The sequence below is a fragment of the Oryx dammah genome, unplaced genomic scaffold (assembly GCF_014754425.2).
Source record: "Oryx dammah isolate SB20612 unplaced genomic scaffold, SCBI_Odam_1.1 HiC_scaffold_23, whole genome shotgun sequence".
Classification (NCBI taxonomy): domain Eukaryota; kingdom Metazoa; phylum Chordata; class Mammalia; order Artiodactyla; family Bovidae; genus Oryx; species Oryx dammah.
The window spans coordinates 15,434,389-15,453,835 of record NW_024070207.1 but is presented as its reverse complement, the minus strand read 5'-3'; the positions used below and the strand labels follow the sequence as shown (position 1 = coordinate 15,453,835).

Sequence of the window (19,447 nt, the reverse complement as noted above, 5' to 3'; positions counted from 1 at the left end):
GTTTTTTTTTTTCTTTTCAAAATGAAAAACGTGCAAAGAACCCAACCACCCCAAAACAAAGGATTCTTTGAACTCCTCCTTTCTCTCTACTCCGAACCAGATTGCCTTGCTTTTCTATAAAGCTCTCCCGTGCTTTGTAATACTAATGATGATAATGGTAATAATGAGCTCTTATACTTTCATAGTGCTTCATGCTTTTCAGAGCACTTTCACATATATTATCTCATTTGGTTTTCAAAACAACTCTATAAAGCGAGTAATGCAAGGACTATTATCCTGCTGAAGAGATGAGGACACTGGTGCATGAAGAGGTTAAATTATTTATCCAAGGTTATCTGGTTAATTAATGACAGAATCTGCACTGCATCGCAGATCTCTGTATTGGGGGGTCTGCTTTTCTTTCTACTAGAGTGTATTCTGTAGCATGATTATTTTTACAGGTGTGCCTGCCTTAAGACAATTCATTGCACATATGAAATAGACAAGTTAGGGAGTGAGGCTTTACTTTACCAAAAGATTAATGCACTCTACCCAAGAATTCACTACAGCGCTCTTTTAATTTTCTCTGCAGGGCAGCAGCTCCCACAATGATAAGAGACATATTTGTTGGCAGACAATTAGAAACACATTAATTGTTTGTTTACAAATCAGTGGAATCACTGAGAAAAACTGTCTGGGTTGTTGGTACTTAAAGTTACAGTGACACCTTAGACTTCTTAGAGCAACCAGACAAAGCTTTTTTTTTTTTTTTTTTCTGACAAAGCATTTTGATTCCCCCTATTCTGGCTGTCTGCTTTAGTACATTCCACAGGGTGACCGTTAAGGGATTATGGAAAAAGTGAATCCAAACTAGCTATCAGAGCCCCCAAGATGAAACAGAACAAAACAACCACATGAACTAATTCCAAGATTCCCTCGAGATCCTCAGGTTGCCCAGTTAGCTCAGCTGAGGACCTACCTGACTGTGTGGGTAGACATCATAAACTTCTGTGTCTACTAATTGATTTGTAAGAAATAATTGCATTCACTGCAAATTAATGGGCATGTTTGGAGAGAATCAGGTTTAAACTGTGTCTATGTAATGCTCAGACAAGAGACCAATTCAGTCAAAGGAAAAAAAAAAAAAACAGTCAGCCCATTTGTTTGGAATCATGTAGACAAAGCAGCCAACTGATTGAATTTTTCCACTTTTCAACCTGTTGCTTTGGCAACTTTGCAAGACAAGTGGTCTTGTGGGCAGGAATCTGGGCCCACAGCCAGACACCCAGGATTCAAGCTCCAGCTCTGCCTCAGGCAATGGTATCTCACACAATTTGCTTAATTTTGTTTTGTTTCTTTAATATTTTTTGTATTTGTAAAATTGAGATTAATGATTCTTGGCCCTGGTATTATTAGAATATATACTATGGTAAATGAGAAAAGGTGTTGTATTCTTTAAAAGTATTCAGAGATGTTGTTTTGAATGTGCCCTTGATATGGAATCACTGTTTTAATAGTCTGAGATACCCATCCCTATGCTGTACCCCTCTTCTGATACTTCTTTAATAGCATTTTCACGTTTCTCTTTTGGTCTTTATAATATTGCAAGTTATGAGGCCCAGACTTGCTCTCTCTCTTTGCTGTGGATACTGTGGTAAACATCCCTGTGTGTTTACCCTCTCAATTATCTTGTATATTTTTAAAACTTCTATCATAGGGCAAATTTACCCCTTGGTTTGCAAAATATCCAACCCCCGTGACCTTCTGACTTTATGCTTGTTTCAGACATCGTATAAATAAAATCCAGTTGATTAAAGGACCCAACAGAATTCTACTGACTTTGGAGGATGTGACATTTATCAATCCCCACTTTGGCAGTAAGGTAAGGAGCATCCCTTTCTATTACTGTGTGGCCCCTGGTGGTATCCACGAGCCACAAGTGACTTTCAGGCACTTTGCATGTGGCTAGGCTGGATTGAAATGTGCTGTAAGAGTAAAATACATGTTGGATTTAGAGGATAGTACAGAAACATGTAAAGTATTTCATTCTAATATTTCAAAATATTAATGACATGTCAAAATGATAATACTTTGGATATATTGGGTTAAATAAAGTGTATTACTATATTACTTGGAAGGAAAGCTATGACAAACCTGAACAGAGTATTAAAAAGCAGAGAATCACTTTGCCGACAAAGGTCCAAATAGTCAAAGCTATGGTTTTCTCAGTAACGTACAGATGTGAGAGTTGGACCATAAAGAAGGCTGAGTACCAAAGAACTGATGCTTTCAAATTGTGGTGCTGGAGAAGACTCTTGAGATTTCCTTAGACTGTAAGGAGATCAAAACAGTTAATCCTAGAGGAAATCAACCCTGAATACTCATTGGAAGGACTACTGCTAAAGCTTAAGCTCCAATACTTTGGCCACCTGATGCAAAGAGCCAACTCATTGGAAAAGACCTTGATGCTGGGAAAGATTGAGAGCAGGAGGAGAAGCAGATGACAGAGGACGAGATGGTTGGATGGCATCACCGACTCAATGGATGCGAGTTTGAGCAAACTCTGGGAGATAGTGAAGGACAGGGAAGCGTGGAGTGCTGCATGGGGTCTCAAAGAGTCAGATATGACTGAGTAACCAGCTCAACAACATTACTGAAATTAATCTCATCTGTTTCTTTTTAGGTTTTTTAAATGTGACTACTAGAAAACTTAAAAGTACACATGTGGTTCATATTACATTTCTGTTGGATAGTACTGGCTTAGAACAGTTTTGAGAAAGTGAAGTACTTTGAACAATAGGGTAGCAATTACTTTATATAGCCCTTCTTTTTACATTTGGACTCAACATGTGATTCCTAATTCCCCAAGGGCGGAGGTACATCTTTTGTTTTTAATGTCAGCCATAGCACCTGATGTGGTGCTGATAGTGTAATAGGTGCTTTTAAAAGCTTGGTGGATCAATCAACTAGTGAAAGAGATTTAAGTGTCACAGGATGGTGTTCTGATTGTGATTGTGTTGTATTGGCTATTTGCATTTAATGCCTGCTACTATGCCTTGGCCTTGGGCTAGGTTTTGTAAGAGATGGCACATAGTCCCTGCCTTCATGGAAATTACAGTCAGTTCAGTTCAGTTCAGTCGCTCAGTCGTGTCCGACTCCTTGCGACCCCATGAATCACAGCACGCCAGGCCTCCCTGTCCATCACCAACTCCCAGAGTTCACTCAAACTCACGTCCATCAAGTCCGTGATGCCATCCAGCCATCTCATCCTCTGTTGTCCCCTTTTCCTCCTGCCCCCCAATCCCTTCCAGCATCACAGTCTTTTCCAATGAGTCAACTCATCGCATGAGGTGGCCAAAGTACTGGAGTTTCAGCGTTAGCATCATTCCTTCCAAAGAACACCCAGGGCTGATCTCCTTTCGAATGGACTGGTTGGATCTCCTTGCAGTCCAAGGGACTCTCAAGAGTCTTCTCCAACACCACAGTTCAAAAGCATCAATTCTTCGGTGCTCAGCCTTCCTCACAGTCCAACTCTCACATCCATTCTTGATCACTGGAAAAAGCATAGCCTTGACTAGATGGACCTCTGTTGACAAAGTAATGTCTCTGCTTTTGAATATGCTGTCTAGGTTGGTCATAACTTTCCTGCCAAGGAGTAAACATCTTTTAATTTCATGGATTACAGTCAGAGAGACAAGTTATACCATACAGAAGAGTCAGTAGATGCCATGTTGCACAAAGGACACCAGACATATGGTAGAACTTCAGAAGAGATAGATTACTGGAGGAAGACTTCTCAGAGACCCAGAACCAATTCTGGGTCTTAAAGAAGGAAGGATGGGCTTTGTCTAGGTCCCAGGTCACAAACTGGTAACCACTTTTGTTTGATCTTTTTTTTTTAAATTTTACTTTATAATACTGTATTGGTTTTGCCATACATCAACATGAATCCGCCACGGGTGTACACGTCTTCCCAACCTGAACCCCCCTCCCACCTCCCTCCCCATACCATCCCTCTGGGTCATCCCAGTGCACCAGCCCCAAGCATCCTGTATCCTGCATCGAATCTAGACTGGCGATTTGTTTCTTACATGATATACATGTTTCAATGCCATTCTCCCAAATCATCCCACCCTCTCCCTCTCCCACAGAGTCCAAAAGACTGTTCTGTACATCTGTGTCTGTTTGATCTTTATGATTATAAAAATTGTAGCCAGAATTTTGGAATCATGAGGTTCCACATAAAATCTTGGATTTCTGGATATTCCTTACAAGTTGGAAGATCTATCAACTTTGGGTATCATTGTGGCTATTGGCTAGAATTCTGCAGTAGTTTTCCATTTTGGAAAAATTTGTAAAAACAGTGTCTGCTGTTTGACACAGTTTCCATTGCTCTCCACTGTCTTCTGCTCAGCTTATTGGGGCTTCCCTGATGGCTCAGCGGGTAGAGTCCATCTGTGATGCAGGATACACAGGAAGTGCGGGTTCAATCCCTGGGTCAGCAAGACCCCTTGGAGGAGGAAATGGCAACCCACTCCAATATTCTTGCCTGGAGAATCCCATGGACAGAGGAGCCTCGCAGGCTATGGTTCATAGGGTCAGAAAGAGTCAGACACGACGGAGCCATTAAGCATGCATGCACTCAGATTATTTCATTAATTTATATTACCTGCCTGGCTCCTATAGGCATCCTAGGCAGAGAAAACCGCATAAAAAAGAGTTTGGGAAGAGGATGTGTAGGGAAGAGTTTTGTTGAATTTAGCTAGTAGTGGGAGAGTGTGCCTCTTTGTAGGGCTTTCCAGGTGGTGCTAGTGGTAAAGAACCCACCTGCCAAAGCAGGAGACCTAAGAGACACAAGTTCGATCCCTGGATTGGGAAGTGGGGCATGACAACCCACTCTAGTATTCTTGCCTGGAGAATCCAATGGACAGAGGATCCTGGCAGGCTACAGTCCATGGGATCACAAAGAGTCAGTCACTGAAGTGACTTAGCACATAAGCATGCACGTAACTCTTTGTGCCCAGTCTGTGTGGTTGAAATAAAGACAGTAGTCTTTGCAAATTCTAGTATGGTGGTGGCAGGGTGTCCAGAGAGGATGTAAACACCTCACGTTGTCCCCATGTGCTATTTTTGCTACACCAGCGTACAAGATCTGAGAAATAATTATCTCTGTGACAGAACTGATCATTTGCTTAAATGTGACACTAAAAGGGGTACTTTAACTAGTTGTCTGGGTGAGAATGGATTTACAGGATAATACCTTGTACATCTGGAATCAAATGAAATGTTCAGCTGTTTGCTTTAAGTCTCAATTACAACCCTAACCTTTACGTGTGTAAATCACCGGATCCTTTTGTAAGGTTGACATCATGTTCCTGGAAATGTATTGCTGAATGCCAAAATGATCACAGTGGCTGAAAGGTACATTCTATTCTTATGCCATCAAAGCATTGATGTTAGTTTCTAATTTTGAAGCCACTAAAGGACCCTGGAACTCATGTGGTGTAACTTGTCTAGATTTGTCATATTCAACATAGCTTGTATGAAATTTCCCACCTCAATTAGAAAGGGTAGATACTGAAGTACAAGCTCTAAACCAAGCCAACTAGATAACCCAGTACTAAGAAAACAAGTATTCAATTCTGTGACAAAGTATTTTATCCTGAAATGGGTGGTCAATAATAAGAGCAGATGGCTACTAGTCATTGTCCAAATGAAGCAATATACAGTAAAGTTTTGGTCAAAGGAAATAAACCTATTTTAAAAAGCCTTACTTGTTTATTGGTCAGCCAGTTCAGTTGCTCAGTCATGTCTGACTCTTTGTGACCCCATGGACTGCAGTACGCCAGGCTTCCCTGTCCTTCACCAACTCCCATGAGCTTGCTCAAACTCATGTCCATTGAGTCAGTGATGCCATCCAAGCATCTCATTTCTCTGTCGTCCCCTTCTCCTCCTGCCTTCAATTTTTCCCAGCATCAAAGTCTTTTCCAGTGAGTCAGTTCTTCGCATCAGGTGGCCAAAGTATTGGAGCTTCAGCTTCAGCATCAGTCCTTCCAATGAATATTCAGGACTGATTTCCCTTAGGATTGACTGGTTGGATCTCCTTGCAGTCCAAGGAATTCTCAAGAGTCTTCTTCAACACCACAGTTCAAAAGCATCAGTTCTTTGGTCCTCAGCTTTCTTTATTGTTCAACTCTAATATCTGTACATGGTTACTGGAAAAACCACAGCTTTGATTAGATAGACCTTTGTCAGTAAAGTAGTATCTCTGCTTTTTAATACACTGTCTAGGTTTGTCATAGCTTTTCTTCAAATGAGCAAGCGTCTTTTAATTTCATGGCTGCAGTCACCATCTGCAGTGATTTTGGAGCCCCCCAAAATAAAGTCTCTCACTGTTTCCATTGTTTCCCCATCTATTTACCATGAAGTGATGGGACTGGATCCCATGATCTTTGTTTTTAGAATGTTGAGTGTTAAGCCAGCCTTTTCACTCTCCTCTTTCACTTTCATCAAGAGGCTCTTTAGTTCCTCTTTGCTTTCTGCCATAAGAGTGTGTCATCTGCATATCTGAGGTTGTTGATATTTCTCCCAGCAATCTTGATTCCAGCTTTTACTTCATCCAGCCTGGCCTTTTACATGAACTCTGCATATAAGTTAAGTAAGCAGGGTGACAATATACAGCCTTGACATACTCCTTTCCCAATTTGCAACCAGTCCATTGTTCCATGTTCATTTGACATTTGAAATGTCAAAATGACAATTCATGTCAATTGCCTAGATATTTTGGGTCTAAAGTATCAAAACAATAAACAATTTTGAACTGAATTATCCTTTCCTTTGTATAGGCCTTGCGATGGTCCAGTAAATATAAAACCCCCTTCACCTATGCCTTCTTTCTTTCCTGTGCATGCATTCGTTCTCAGTCATATCCAACCCTTTGCAACCCCATGGACTATAGCCTGCCAGGCTCCTCTATCCATGGGATTTCCCAAGCAAGGATACTGAAGTGGTTTGCCATTTCCTCTTCCAGGAGATCTTCCTGACCCAGGGATCGAACTTGCATTTCCTGGGTCTCCTGCATTGCAGGTGGATTCTTTACCATTGAGTCCCCTGGAAGCCCATTCTCTCTTTCCTACTAAGACACAAAACATGTTTGGCTTTCATACTAGTCCTCCAAAAACCACCATAAATAGCAGAACAGTGCTACCTCCAGATGAACAAAGTACCTAAGGTTTTAAAATCTTGTTCATGATAATAGATCTTTTCTTTCACTTGTGCATAAATTTTGACATAATGAGTTAAAAAATAAACAATCATCATCACTTTTCACCATAGATGTGATAAAAATGAATAGCAACAGAAATAGATAGTCTCAGAGGGAGTGTTCGTCTTCTTCTTGACTATATTGACCCAGGTAGAAAGGGATGGCATTACCATAGGAGAACATAGCTCTTAACCTCCACATCTTTTTTGGCACTTGGCTTGTATCAGGGGTTCTGATGGGAAAAGATGGGGAAGCATACATTTTCCTTAAATGTTGTGTAGTCACAAACTTGCAGCTGGCTGGGTCTAATTGGTCAAAGCCAAGTCAAGAATTCCATCCAAATGGAATGTCTGAAAGTATAAACTCTTGGTGAATATAAAATTAATTCAGTCTAGAAAAATTGGCAGGTCAGGAGAAGTCAGGTCAGGAAAGGAAATTTTTAGAAGAAAGTGAAGCTGAAGTCCAAATGTATGTGGATTTTGGCAGATTCTCTTGCTTTCTCCTTTGGCCTTCATGAAGAGGTCTATAACTCAATATACTAATCTACGTGCTCCTGCTGAGATAGGCAAATAAAGACTGAAAGATAAGTAGTTTCTCCTCTGGCCTTGCTCTCTTGAGGAAGGTTCAGGTTGATGCAAGGGTTATGTGAAGAGTCAAGTTTTCCATCTTGTCTGAATCTTGAGCTGTTGGGATTTCAACACATTAAGGGCTGGGTGTAGTTTACCATTGCCTGGGAGCTTTGTGATAGTCTTGTCTTGGTAGAATGAACTGAGCTCGGGGCTAAATCAACTGTTAATTTTTAGTTTATCAAAGACTATTAAGGGTAGAGTGTGTGACAGTACTTAAGATTAATTTTTATTGGCAAACAAGAGTGAAACAAAGCATGATGTGGTAGAAAGAACACAAATGACCAGAAATATAACATCCACATTCTTCTTCCAGTCCCTAGGTCTCTGTTTCTTCACTGTAAAATAAGAGTGTTGGAGTTGGGGGTAAGGGATAGCCTAGACAATACCAACTGTGACTACTAAGTCTGCATTGCTATAATTCTGAAAAGGCATATTTGGAGACATGGAGAAGAATATGAGGAACCTGTTGATTTATTAGGCTTCCCAGGTGGCACTAGTGGTAAAGAACCTGCCTGCCAATGCAGGAGATGTAAGAGACAAGGGTTCAATCCCTGGGTCAGAAGATATTTCTTCATATAAAATAAGTCTGCTGGTTCAGGTGAAGATATTAAGTTCAGTTGAAGATGTTCAATTTTAAAAGTTAACAAAGATTTCAGACAATCCTTCCTTTTGTCATTTAACTGCACTTCCTAGCCCTCTTTTATCAGACTTATGTGTGTGCTAAGTTGCATCAGTTGTGTCTGACTCTTTGTGACCATATGGACTGTAGCCCACCAGACTCCTCTGTCCATGGGATCCTCCAGGCAAGAATACTGGAGTGGGTTGCCATGCCCTCCTTCAGGGCATCTTCCCAACCCAGGGATTGAACCTGCATCTCTTACATCTCCTGTATTAGCAAGCAGGTTCTTTACCACTAGCACCACCTGGACTGATAAAGCATCAGACTTATAAATCATGGGTAGATGATCTACTGTCTACCATCTTATTGCTTTCTGAGATACCTTGTGTCATGAAGCTTGCCTGCATAGAAAAAGGATGTCATTCAAGATGGTATGGGCTTCCCAGGTGGTTCAGTGGTAAAGAATCTGCCTGCCAATGCAGATGTAGGTTTGATCCCTGGGTTGGTAAGATCCCCTGGAGAAAGAAATGGCAACCCACTCCAGTATTCTTGCCTGGAAAATTCCATGGACAGAGGAACCTGGCAGGCTACAGTCCATGAGGTAAAAAAGAGTTGGACACGACTGAGTGACTGAGCATGCACACAAGATGGTGTAACATAAAGAGTTAGGCCTAACAGCCAGAAGGGAGGGGTTCTGTCCTAGTTCCATGCCTGATTCTTTCAAAACATTAGATTTTCATCTTTTTCTCATTTTTGTCTATAAATGAGGGTGCCACACTGAATTATGACTGGTGTTCTTTCTTGTCCTTCTGAATCACTCTAACTTCTCTAGGAGATGAAAATATCTGCAAAGCTTTGCCTTTCTTTTATGGCATATGGAGGTGAAGCAAATAACCAATTCTAGCATAAGAAAAATGCTGGCAATAGGAAAAATTAATAAATGTCATGTTTATAGAGCTCAACTCAGAAAGTTACTTTCTTAGAAATAAAAAAAGAAAAAAATACCAGATAAACATAGTACCTACATAGCTGTGTGCTCTGTCCTTAATCGTGATAATTTTGTTCATAAACTTTCTTTCCTAATCCTTTCACAGAGAGGAAGTCACGCCAGTGTAAGTTTTCAGATCACGTCGGAGGTCCAGAGTGGAAGGTCCCCAAGACTCTCCTTTTCTTCAGGGAGTCTAACTCCAGCTACCTGTGAAAACTCCAACATAGCGATTTATGAGGTAGGATATTCAACAGCTATCTAATCTGCTGCCTTCTTGGGTTTTAAAATGAGGCAGTGACTTAGAACTTGCTTAGTCTTTGTGCAAAAATGTTGAAGCTTTGGTAAGTCTTTCCTTTTGGTAAATTTTTTGTCCACTATCCCCTTACAGACTCATTTTGCTGACCATGATTTTCCTCGGCAACTAATCTACTTAACTACAACTTCACTGATCTTTCCACACTGTTTACTTACTAGGAATGTGGAAAAAAGTCTGTGAGACTCAGACTTAACACTTAACCATGTCACTCATTCCAGAAGACATAGGTATAATAAGAAGAAATGATTTCCTGAATGAACTGTTTGTGATGTGATGTCTAGAGATATGCTTTATATAGAGTAAGGGTTGGGACAAGCTCTTCTCTTCATATTCTGGTTCTTCTTCCTATACCTGTTATCCTCTGATATTATGGAAATATTTTAAAAATTATTCATTTCTTTCCTCAGTCTGTACTGACTCTTGGAGTAACAGGTTACCTTCTGCTGTCTAAAATAGAAATCCTTTTTTTTTTTTTTTTTGAGTGGATGTAGCTGGTGGTCTTTATTTATTTATTTATTTTTTAAAAATTTATTTATTTATTTTTAATTTTTACTTTACAATTCTGTATTGGTAATTTCACTTACATTTCTGTCTTTCAAGCTTTAAAAGACCACATCCAACCCCAAATCCAACCCCTATCTAAAATACTGGCATTTGGTGACCAGAACAAATCTCACATTGGTTGGAGAGATGAACTGTTTTTTCTCAGCAGGAAAGAATTAAAGTGAAAGTTGCTCAGTCGTGTCTGACTTTTTGCAACCCATGGACTATACAGTCCATGGAATTCTCTAGGCCAGAATACGGGAGTGGGTAGCTTTTCCCTTCTCCAGGGGATCTTCCCAACCCAGGTATCGAACCCAGGTCTCCCTCATTGCAGGTGGATTCTTTACCAGCTGAGCCACAAGGGAAGCCCAAGAATACTGGAGTGGGTAGCCTATCCCTTCTCCAGGGTATCTTCCCCACCCAGGAATTGAACCGGGGTCCTGCATTGCAGGCAGATTCTTTACCAACTGAGCTATCAGGGAAACCCAGGAAAGAGTTAAGCAGTGGATAAAAGGGAAACAAGACTGCCTTTCTGTCCCTCCAAAGTGAGGCCTTTCCAGTGTGGTTTCCTTGTTTTGTTTGAAGATACTCCCCAAAGCAGCAAACACTCGCAACTTTAATAGTAACTACAAAGAAAGTTCAAAACAGGTCAGAATGAATTTTTAGGTTCTCCATCACTGGATTATCCAAGTTGAATGCTCTCATCCATTTGATAAATAATTTATAGCTACTTAAAACACCAAGGTTAGTATGGTAAATCTTCGCTCAGTTTACGGGACGTGTGTTGACTTAAATTTGGAGCAGGAAACCTCTGGATCTTGCCTTGAACTTAATTTAATCAAAGAGGAGATCTGATTCACATGTAAACTTGAGTTATTGGGGAATTAAAAATTCTACACTCTCAAAGACCAAAGACAAAGTAATCTCAAGATACTCTTTTGAATGTCAAATGGAATGGGGCTGCTGGCTTTACAAATGTATTGATGCCTCTGATTCTGAAGTAAATCTCAACAGCTAAGGCAGTCTCTTGGTTTTTCATCTGTAAATTGAGAGGTTGAACTAAATTCTTAATCTTGGCTGCTCATTAGAATCTCTTGTGTGTACATGCTCAGTTGCTTCACTCATGTCCAACTCTTTGCAACCCCATGGACTGTAGCCCACCAGGCTCCTCTGTCCATGGGATTCTCCAGGCAGGAATACTGGAATGGGTAGCCATCCCTTTCTCCAGGGGTTCTTTTAGACGCAGGGATGGAATCTGTGTGTCTTATGTCTCCTGCATTGGCAGGCAGGTTCTTTACCTCTAGTACCACCTGGGAAGCCCTGTGGGAAACAAAAAAATACCTATGAGGCTCCACCCCTAGTAACTCTGGTTCAGTTGGTTTGGGGTGGGCCCAGGCAGTGTTATTTTTTTTTAAGTCCCCCTATATGTGCAGCCAGGGTTGAGAATTGCTGAACTGAGAGAACTCTGGGGCCTCTTCTGGCTCAAATGTTCTATGATTCTCTGATTCTGCAGAAGAATTTATGTGTTGAATTGTGGTATGTTTTATTTGGTGGAGCTGGAAGGTTTTAGTATAGAATGAAGAAGGAGAAAAAAATAAACGTCTGTATATAATTGGCCTTTAAGAATCTGTCAGATATTTCCTCATTTTGGAAGGAGGCAGACAGTTGAGTTAGTTGCCATAATGACCGTTGTTGGTCATTCAGATCATGGGTATTTCTGAACTGCATAGTCCATAGGGGAAGTTTATCTGTACAAAGGAGGGTATTAGTGAGAATAATACCACCCCACGAGGTCAGCATGCAAAGGAAGACAGCTGAAGCTAGAAAACTGTCTAGCTAGAGTTGAGGAGGACTTTGGGTAAGAGCAGAAGTCAATCAAATCAACAGACCAAACAAAGAGGTCCAGTATGCCTTCTGAAAGGGCCCTCTATTAGGCATGTTTTAAAGAAGATTCATTATCTAGTTTCTGTTTAAAGAGAATTTTCATAAGATTTTTTATTGGAAGATATGGAACCTCCAGACGACGTGCCTGGAGTAGCAGATACCTAATAACAAAGGACAGGCTTCTCTAGGACGTGCCTTTCTAGTCATTGTAATACACTAACACAGAGTCACACTTTGATGGGACACACGGGTACATATCCTCCAGAATTGTACAGGAAACTCATATCTCAGACATACACTCAGAGATGTAAAAGGAAAGCTAGCTGAGCAGGCTGCTTGGGAGAAAGCTGTGAATGGCAGATGCAAAGAGAACATGTCAGGATCTGTTCTAATAGCCACTGTATAGGGAAGAAGGGTGAGGCTAGCAGTAGTGCCACCTTGACACACTCAGAGAGAACCCACTGAACTGTCTCTCCCTCTTCATTCTCTGACTCCTTCTGCCTCTCCACTTCTCCCTGTGTTTTTCTCTTTGTCCCATTTCTGTCTCTCCTTCACACATCCTCCACATCCATCTCTCTTTCCCAGAGCCTTTTTTTCTATCTTCCCACCTTCTAGATCCCATGTAGCTCTCTCTCCACCCCTTTCCTTTCCACAGCCATCTTCTCTCTTTCTCATCACAGAATCAGATCATCAAAGCTGAAAAGGAGCTTAGAAATCATCCAAGTGGTCCAGCTCTGTGGGTGTGGAAACTGAGACTCAGGCCAATGAGGTGACTACCCTAAGCGTGCGTGCCTGCATGCTAAGTCACTTCAGTTGTGTCCGACTCTTTGCAACCCCATGGTCTGTGGCCTGCTAGGCTCCTCCGTCCATGGGATTCTCCAGGCAAGAATACTGGAGTGGGTTGCCATGCCCTCCTCCAGGGGACCTTCCTGACCCAGAGATTGAACCTGTGTCTCTTATGTCTCCTGCATTGGTAGGCGGGTTCTTTGCCACTAGCACCACCTGGGAAGCCCAGCTACCCTAAGGCCACCCTTGAATTTGAGACAAAGCCAGGTGTAGAACCTAGTTCTCTTGGTTCTTAATTAATACAACATGGCCTTAATGCAAAATTTATGGACTTTAAAAATTTTAGTGGATAGAGTTTGATGTTTCTTCCTCTTAATTAAAAAACGAATGATGAGTGAAGTATTGATATTTTATCATACTTTCTCTCAAAAGAACAAAACAAAACAAATGGTGCATGTGTGGCAAAAATAAAACCTGCCCATATCCTCCCTTTTCCTCATTATTAATAAAGTAGGACACACACAGACTCAATAAAATTTTGCTTATAATATTCGTGAGAAGTCTTTAAATCTTAAAACAAACACACAAAGCCCCCAAACTAAAGAAAGCCCATGGGAAGAAAGAGCAACAAAGTGGGAGATGGAAGACCTTGCTTCTGTTACTACCTAGCCTTCTGACCTTGGGCCATTCATTTAATCTCTTCAGGCTTTAATTTCTTTAACTATGAAGCTCTCAAATTTGGTGATTTGGCAGGAAAAAAGCTCTGCTTAACTACTTATTAAAACTTAATAAGCAAGAGAGACAGCTAAGCCATGTCTGTAATAGGGCTGATTCCAGGAAGAAGGTAACAGGCACTGGCTATAGGCAGAGTCAGGGCTGCCAGTACTGATGCTCAGGTTGTACACTGCACGAGGGGGCCACATCTAAGAGGGTACTATTCACATTGTAGACATATACTAACTTATATGAGAGTGGTGCATGAGTGAGCAGAGGGATTCTGGTCTCCCAGCCTAGTTCTGGAATGAGGTGGTGGGGCAACTTGCACACGTATCTACATGTATACCAGCATACCTAACTGTGCACATAGTCACTGGTAAACAAATGTGCACCTGACTTTGTGCTACCTTGACAATACCCCTGGAGTTTCTTGAGATTACTTCTTTCTCCTGCCTAATATTTTTATAGACCTGATTTCAGCTTCTCACCAGCGTCTCTACAGCCTGACTCCAAACCTGCAAAGAGGCCTTACCTGGCAGGCAGTGTTTGGTGGTAGCCAGAGTATTGAAGCTGCTGGGGGAGTGTGTTTTCTGGCATCTGGAGGATGTATGAGACAATGAGAATGTGGTATATGCATAGATACATACAGCTGAGGCTGCTGGCCAGCATCACCAGGGTTCCATAGGCTGCAAAGTAATAAATGGTCTCACACAATTATTATTTTAACTTGAGGAAAGCACCCTTGGCTAGTTAGCACAAAGGTACCATGGAGGCTAGCAGTGACCATGATCCAAGTAATAGAATGGCAGAGGTGCTGGAAGGCATTAGTGACCATCAGTGTATCACCCACACATGGGCTGAGTTTGTAAATTCTCGTTAGAGTTTATGCTTTCAGCTTAAACTTCAGCCTTTGATCCTGGGCAGAGTCCTCTGAAAAGGAGCAGGTAGCTCAGTGGTAAAGAATCCTTCTGCCAATGCAGGAGACACAGAAGACATGGGTTTGATCCCTGGGCCAGGAAGATGCCCTGGAGGAAGAAATGGCACCCCAGACCAGTATTCTTTCCTGGAAGATCCCATGGACAGAGGAGCCTGCTGCTGCTGCTGCTGCTAAGTCACTTCAGTCGTGTCTGACTCTGTGCGACCTCAGAGACAGCAGCCCACCAGGCTCCCCCGTCCCTGGGATTCTCCAGGCAAGAACACTGAGGGCTACAGTCCACGGGGCCGCAAAGTGTTGAACAGAACTGAGCGACTGAGCACAAATGCACAAAATACAAAGTCCTCTGAAGGCTAAAGCTTTGAGGTGTCAGGCCCTCATGACTCCCATGACTAAGTGAGTAAGTGTGGGGCCTGAGAATGGGCCTTTGTAACCAGTACCTTTTATTTTTTTAAATAAAAGATCATTATAATTGTAAGCCATAATGGAAGCATGATTAACCTAACAATATAAAATAATTGCATACAATTTGGGGGGGGTGTTAAGTAGAGTGATGTGGTAAGTGCATACATGCATATGTTTTCATCTGGCCAGCCAGTCTATGTCTTTTGTCTAACCAGTTCCTTGGTGACTGTGATGTAGCTGGTATGGGGCCGCATACAGGGAGTTGCTAGGCAAGAGACCAGGAATTGGTACTTTGACCATTCTAGTGCAGACAGGCACTATTCCTAGACTACCTTTCTGAACTTTGTGAGCATGAGCCTGATTGGCCTAGTTCTGTTCAGCTGCTGAAGGCCCCTGAAAGCAAGTTCCTAGTTAAAGGGTTTTGAGTTCCTTGGCTAGAAGATGCCCTCTGACACACAGTAGAGGCAAGTAACTCAGATGCCTGCAGCTCCTGTTATTAGCCTTCGCCTCCGGCTGGTCTCCAGATGCAATGCCACAGCTGGATATATTCCTTAATAAGAGACTGGCTACACTCTCTTATTCTTAGAATTTGACTGTATAGAGCTCTCTGCTTTATTATCTCTACTTGATGACAAATTGGTGCAGCCTGAAATGGAATCTCCAGGCTATAGGTAATAGATGTGAAAGTACTTGGAAGAGGAGAGAGCGCTGTGCAAATGTCAGGCATTATTATTATTACAGAGAAAAAGATATCTATATATGTATTGCTTTTTTTCAAATTTAGGTTGGACAGAAACTAAATAGGGCTTGGTGACTGATGAATCCTCGAGGCTGTGCATGTAGGAGAAAATTATCTAGCAGGCACCTGTGTTAAAGTGAAGACAATAAAATAACTGTTGTTTTTGACTTGACAGGCAGCCTTAGAAAATCACTGTTTTGTGCTTAAAAATTCAGAAATAGACTTCTGAAAGAGTCTAGATTACTCATATTACTGTGGTCGTACACTTGTACATCCAGGTGAAAAATGTTTAATTGGTGTTGAAGCCAATTGGTTTATGATTAAAGAATAAAAGGCCCCCAAATGGCCTGTCCCATGAGAGAAAAATGGATCAAGGTAAATGCAGGCAACATTTGCTGCACTGCATCTCCTGCCCTACATCTCTCACCACAGATGCCTCGAGGCAGTCAGAATTGCACCACTAACCATCACCATTCATCGCAGGAAACCTGGTGCTACATCACTTAGCCATGAACCAGCGAAATGACCCAGCACTTCCTGCAGTGAGTTCAGGCCGTTGTAGCATTCCTTTTCTGGGGTCTGCATTCCTGCAATTGTTTCCCTGTCTTTAGTTAACTGGAATTTTAAACGTAACTTCTCTGTATGACATCCTTTTTGGCTTGGAATACAGAATATCCATGGGGTGGAGGGGGAGAAAGAGGAACAGAACTTGTGTGTGTTGGTGGTCTAACTATAAACTCTTAGTGTGGAAGGGAAGAGTTGCTCTAAAGCTGTTGGCAACTAAGGCTTCTCAACACTCCTCATCTTTTCTTTCTAGGGTGATTGGGTATGGCTGAAAAAATTCCCCTCTGGAAATTTCGGAGACGTTAAATCCATCGAATCAAGTGCAAGTGACATATTTGAAATGGTATGAAAAACACTCTCTTAAACATATTCCTGCTGAAACCAATCATTTCTCCAAAGTAACAAATACCAACTGTTAGGAAGATCTTTTAACAAATCAGTACAGGGAAACTACAGGGAGGTGACTGACTTGTTATGACAATATGGTGGAATGGCAAAAGTATGGGCTCCGGAGTCAAAAAGATGTGAAGGATTCAATCCCAGCTCTGCCACTTAAGAGGGTACATTAACTTGAGCAAATCACCTAAACACTGAGCTTTACTTTCCTTAGTTGTGAAAGGAGTATATTAATGTCTGTTTCCCAGGGTTAAGATGATACATATATAGTGTCTTGCACATTTCCTGACATACAGCTTCTTTGTAAAATGGTAGCTATTATGATTATTATTAAGTACATATCCCATAATCTTTCATAATCTCTAGCTGCTATACCTAGAAAAGTCATCTGGTAATTTCTATTTATATAAGACAAATGGTGACTTCCCAATCCCACCAATTATATTCAGAAAGTCCTTGGATGGGTTGTTTAAGGAAGCAGCCTATAGATGAGGCAGAGATGATGATGCTCCCTTTCAAACCATTTAAGATCAGCTCCTTGAACTTTGAGTTCATAAAAGATTTGTGGAGACCATCTGGTTCCATCAGACTCATGAAAATGGGATTCCTAGAAGATAATGATGGATTCCTTCACATTTCTGAATCAGGCAAGTTCAAATCAATCCAATAGGTTTGAATGAGGCACATGCTATATTCAGAACTAGTGAGAAAACAAAGGAAATGGGGACATGGAAGAGGTGTGGCCTATGGGAGACCAGCTATGACCCATGGATCCCAATGAGATGTTATGATTTGGTATTTCCCTTACATGTAGTTGTTTTTTAAAAAAATTATTTATTCATTTTTCACTGTTATGGGTCTTTGTTGCTGCTTGGGCTTTTCTCTAGTTGTGACAAGTAGGGGCTACTCTCTAGTTGCAGTGCTCAGGCTTCTCATTACAGTGGCTTCTCCCGTCATGGAGTATGGACTCTAGGGTATGCAGGCTTCAATACTTGTGGCTTGTGGGCTCTACAGCACAGGCGCAATAGTTGTGGTGTATGGGTTTAGTTGCTCCTCAGCATGTGGGATCTTCTGCGATCAGGGATCGAAACTGTGTCTCCTGCATTGGCAGGTAGATTCTTTACCACTGAGCCACCAGGGAAGCCCTGCATGTGGTTTTGATGCCTGGAGCTGAAGGAAAAAACAATGAGGATGAATCCAGAAGGGAGACCAAGATCAGAGCTAGAACAGGTAGTTGCATACTGGCTTGATGATCTGGAATGCCAAAGAGCTAGATCCAAAGTATGGAGCCAAAACAGCCAGACCTAGGGGAAATACTAAGCTAGAAATATGGAAATAAGAAGGCCCAAGGTAGAGTGCATCCATGATATCTTTTTTGGGTAATTTAAAATTTTGATATAATTTCAAACTTACAGAGAAGCTACAAAAATAATTCAAGCAACTCCTGTACACCCCACCCAGGTTGTTTACATTTTGCCTAGTGGTTTTGATTCTCTGTTTATAAATTTATGTACAGTTGGCCTTCAGAATCCACAGGTTCCACTACCCCAATTTAACCAACTTTGAATTGGTTGAATATGCAGGTGTAAAACTCAAGGATATGGAGGGCCCACTATGCTATTTTATATAAGGGACTTCAACATCCGTGGGTTTTGGTATCCTCACAGGTCTTGGAATCAATCTCCAGTGTATACTGAGGGATGACTATATATTCTTTTTTTCTGAACCATTTGAGTGTGAGGTATAGACATCATACCCTTTTACCTCTAAATACGTCAGTGTTTATTTCCTGAAAACAGAGACATTCTTATTTGGATGTGCATGATATTAATTGTGATCACTTGGTTTAGGTGGTGTCTACCAGATTTTGCCACTGTAAGGCTACTGTTATTTTTCTCCATTGTAATTAATACTTTGAGTCTGTATAAATATCCTCTTTTTCATCAAATTTTTACTACTAATTTTATCATCCATTAATGACCCTCTAACTCTAGCATTCGTTCTATGTTTATTTGTTGGGATTGTACAGTAAGAAAGAGCCTTACTTTCTTTACCATTTATTCATATATTTATATCATTGGTTTTAGTTTCATTCAGTTTATCTATATATCTATTTATCTATGTATATATCTATGTATCTATCATATCTAATACCTCACATTATAAATGAATGCCACAGAGTTCATTCTATTTTTTTCCTTTTCATATTTGTAACTCCTTTCTCCAACAGTTAAAAAACTGGCTCCTATTATCCTTCAATTCAGTTCAGTCGCTCAGTCATGTCTGACTCTTTGAGACCTCATGAGTTGCAGCACACCGGGCCTCCCTGTCCATCACCAACTCCCAGAGTTCACTCAAACTCACGTCTATAGAGTTGGTGATACCATCCAGCCATCTCATCCTCTGTCGTCCTCTTTTCCTCCTGCCCCCAATCCCTCCCAGCATCACAGTCTTTTCCAATGAGTCAACTCTTCCCATGAGGTGGCCAAAGTACTGGAGCTTCAGCTTTAGCATCATTCCTTCCAAAGAAATCCCAGGGCTGATCTCCTTCAGAATGGACTAGTTGGATCTCCTTGCAGTCCAAGGGACTCTCAAGAGTCTTCTCCAACACCACAGTTCAAAAGCATCAATTCTTCAGCGCTCAGCCTTCTTCACAGTCCAACTCTCACATCCATACATGACCA

General features: G+C 41.3%; 1 protein-coding gene across 1 annotated transcript in view; it reads left to right on the top strand.

Annotated features, from left to right (window-relative positions):
* Positions 1-19,447, top strand: part of GUCY2F (guanylate cyclase 2F, retinal) — a 94,104-nt gene that overhangs the window by 29,771 nt on the left and 44,886 nt on the right. The window contains exons 5-7 of the mRNA XM_040265062.1: positions 1,765-1,861; positions 9,586-9,717; positions 16,621-16,710. Of these exons, the coding sequence (XP_040120996.1) occupies positions 1,765-1,861; positions 9,586-9,717; positions 16,621-16,710 (319 nt within the window). The remainder of the gene's footprint in view (positions 1-1,764; positions 1,862-9,585; positions 9,718-16,620; positions 16,711-19,447) is intronic.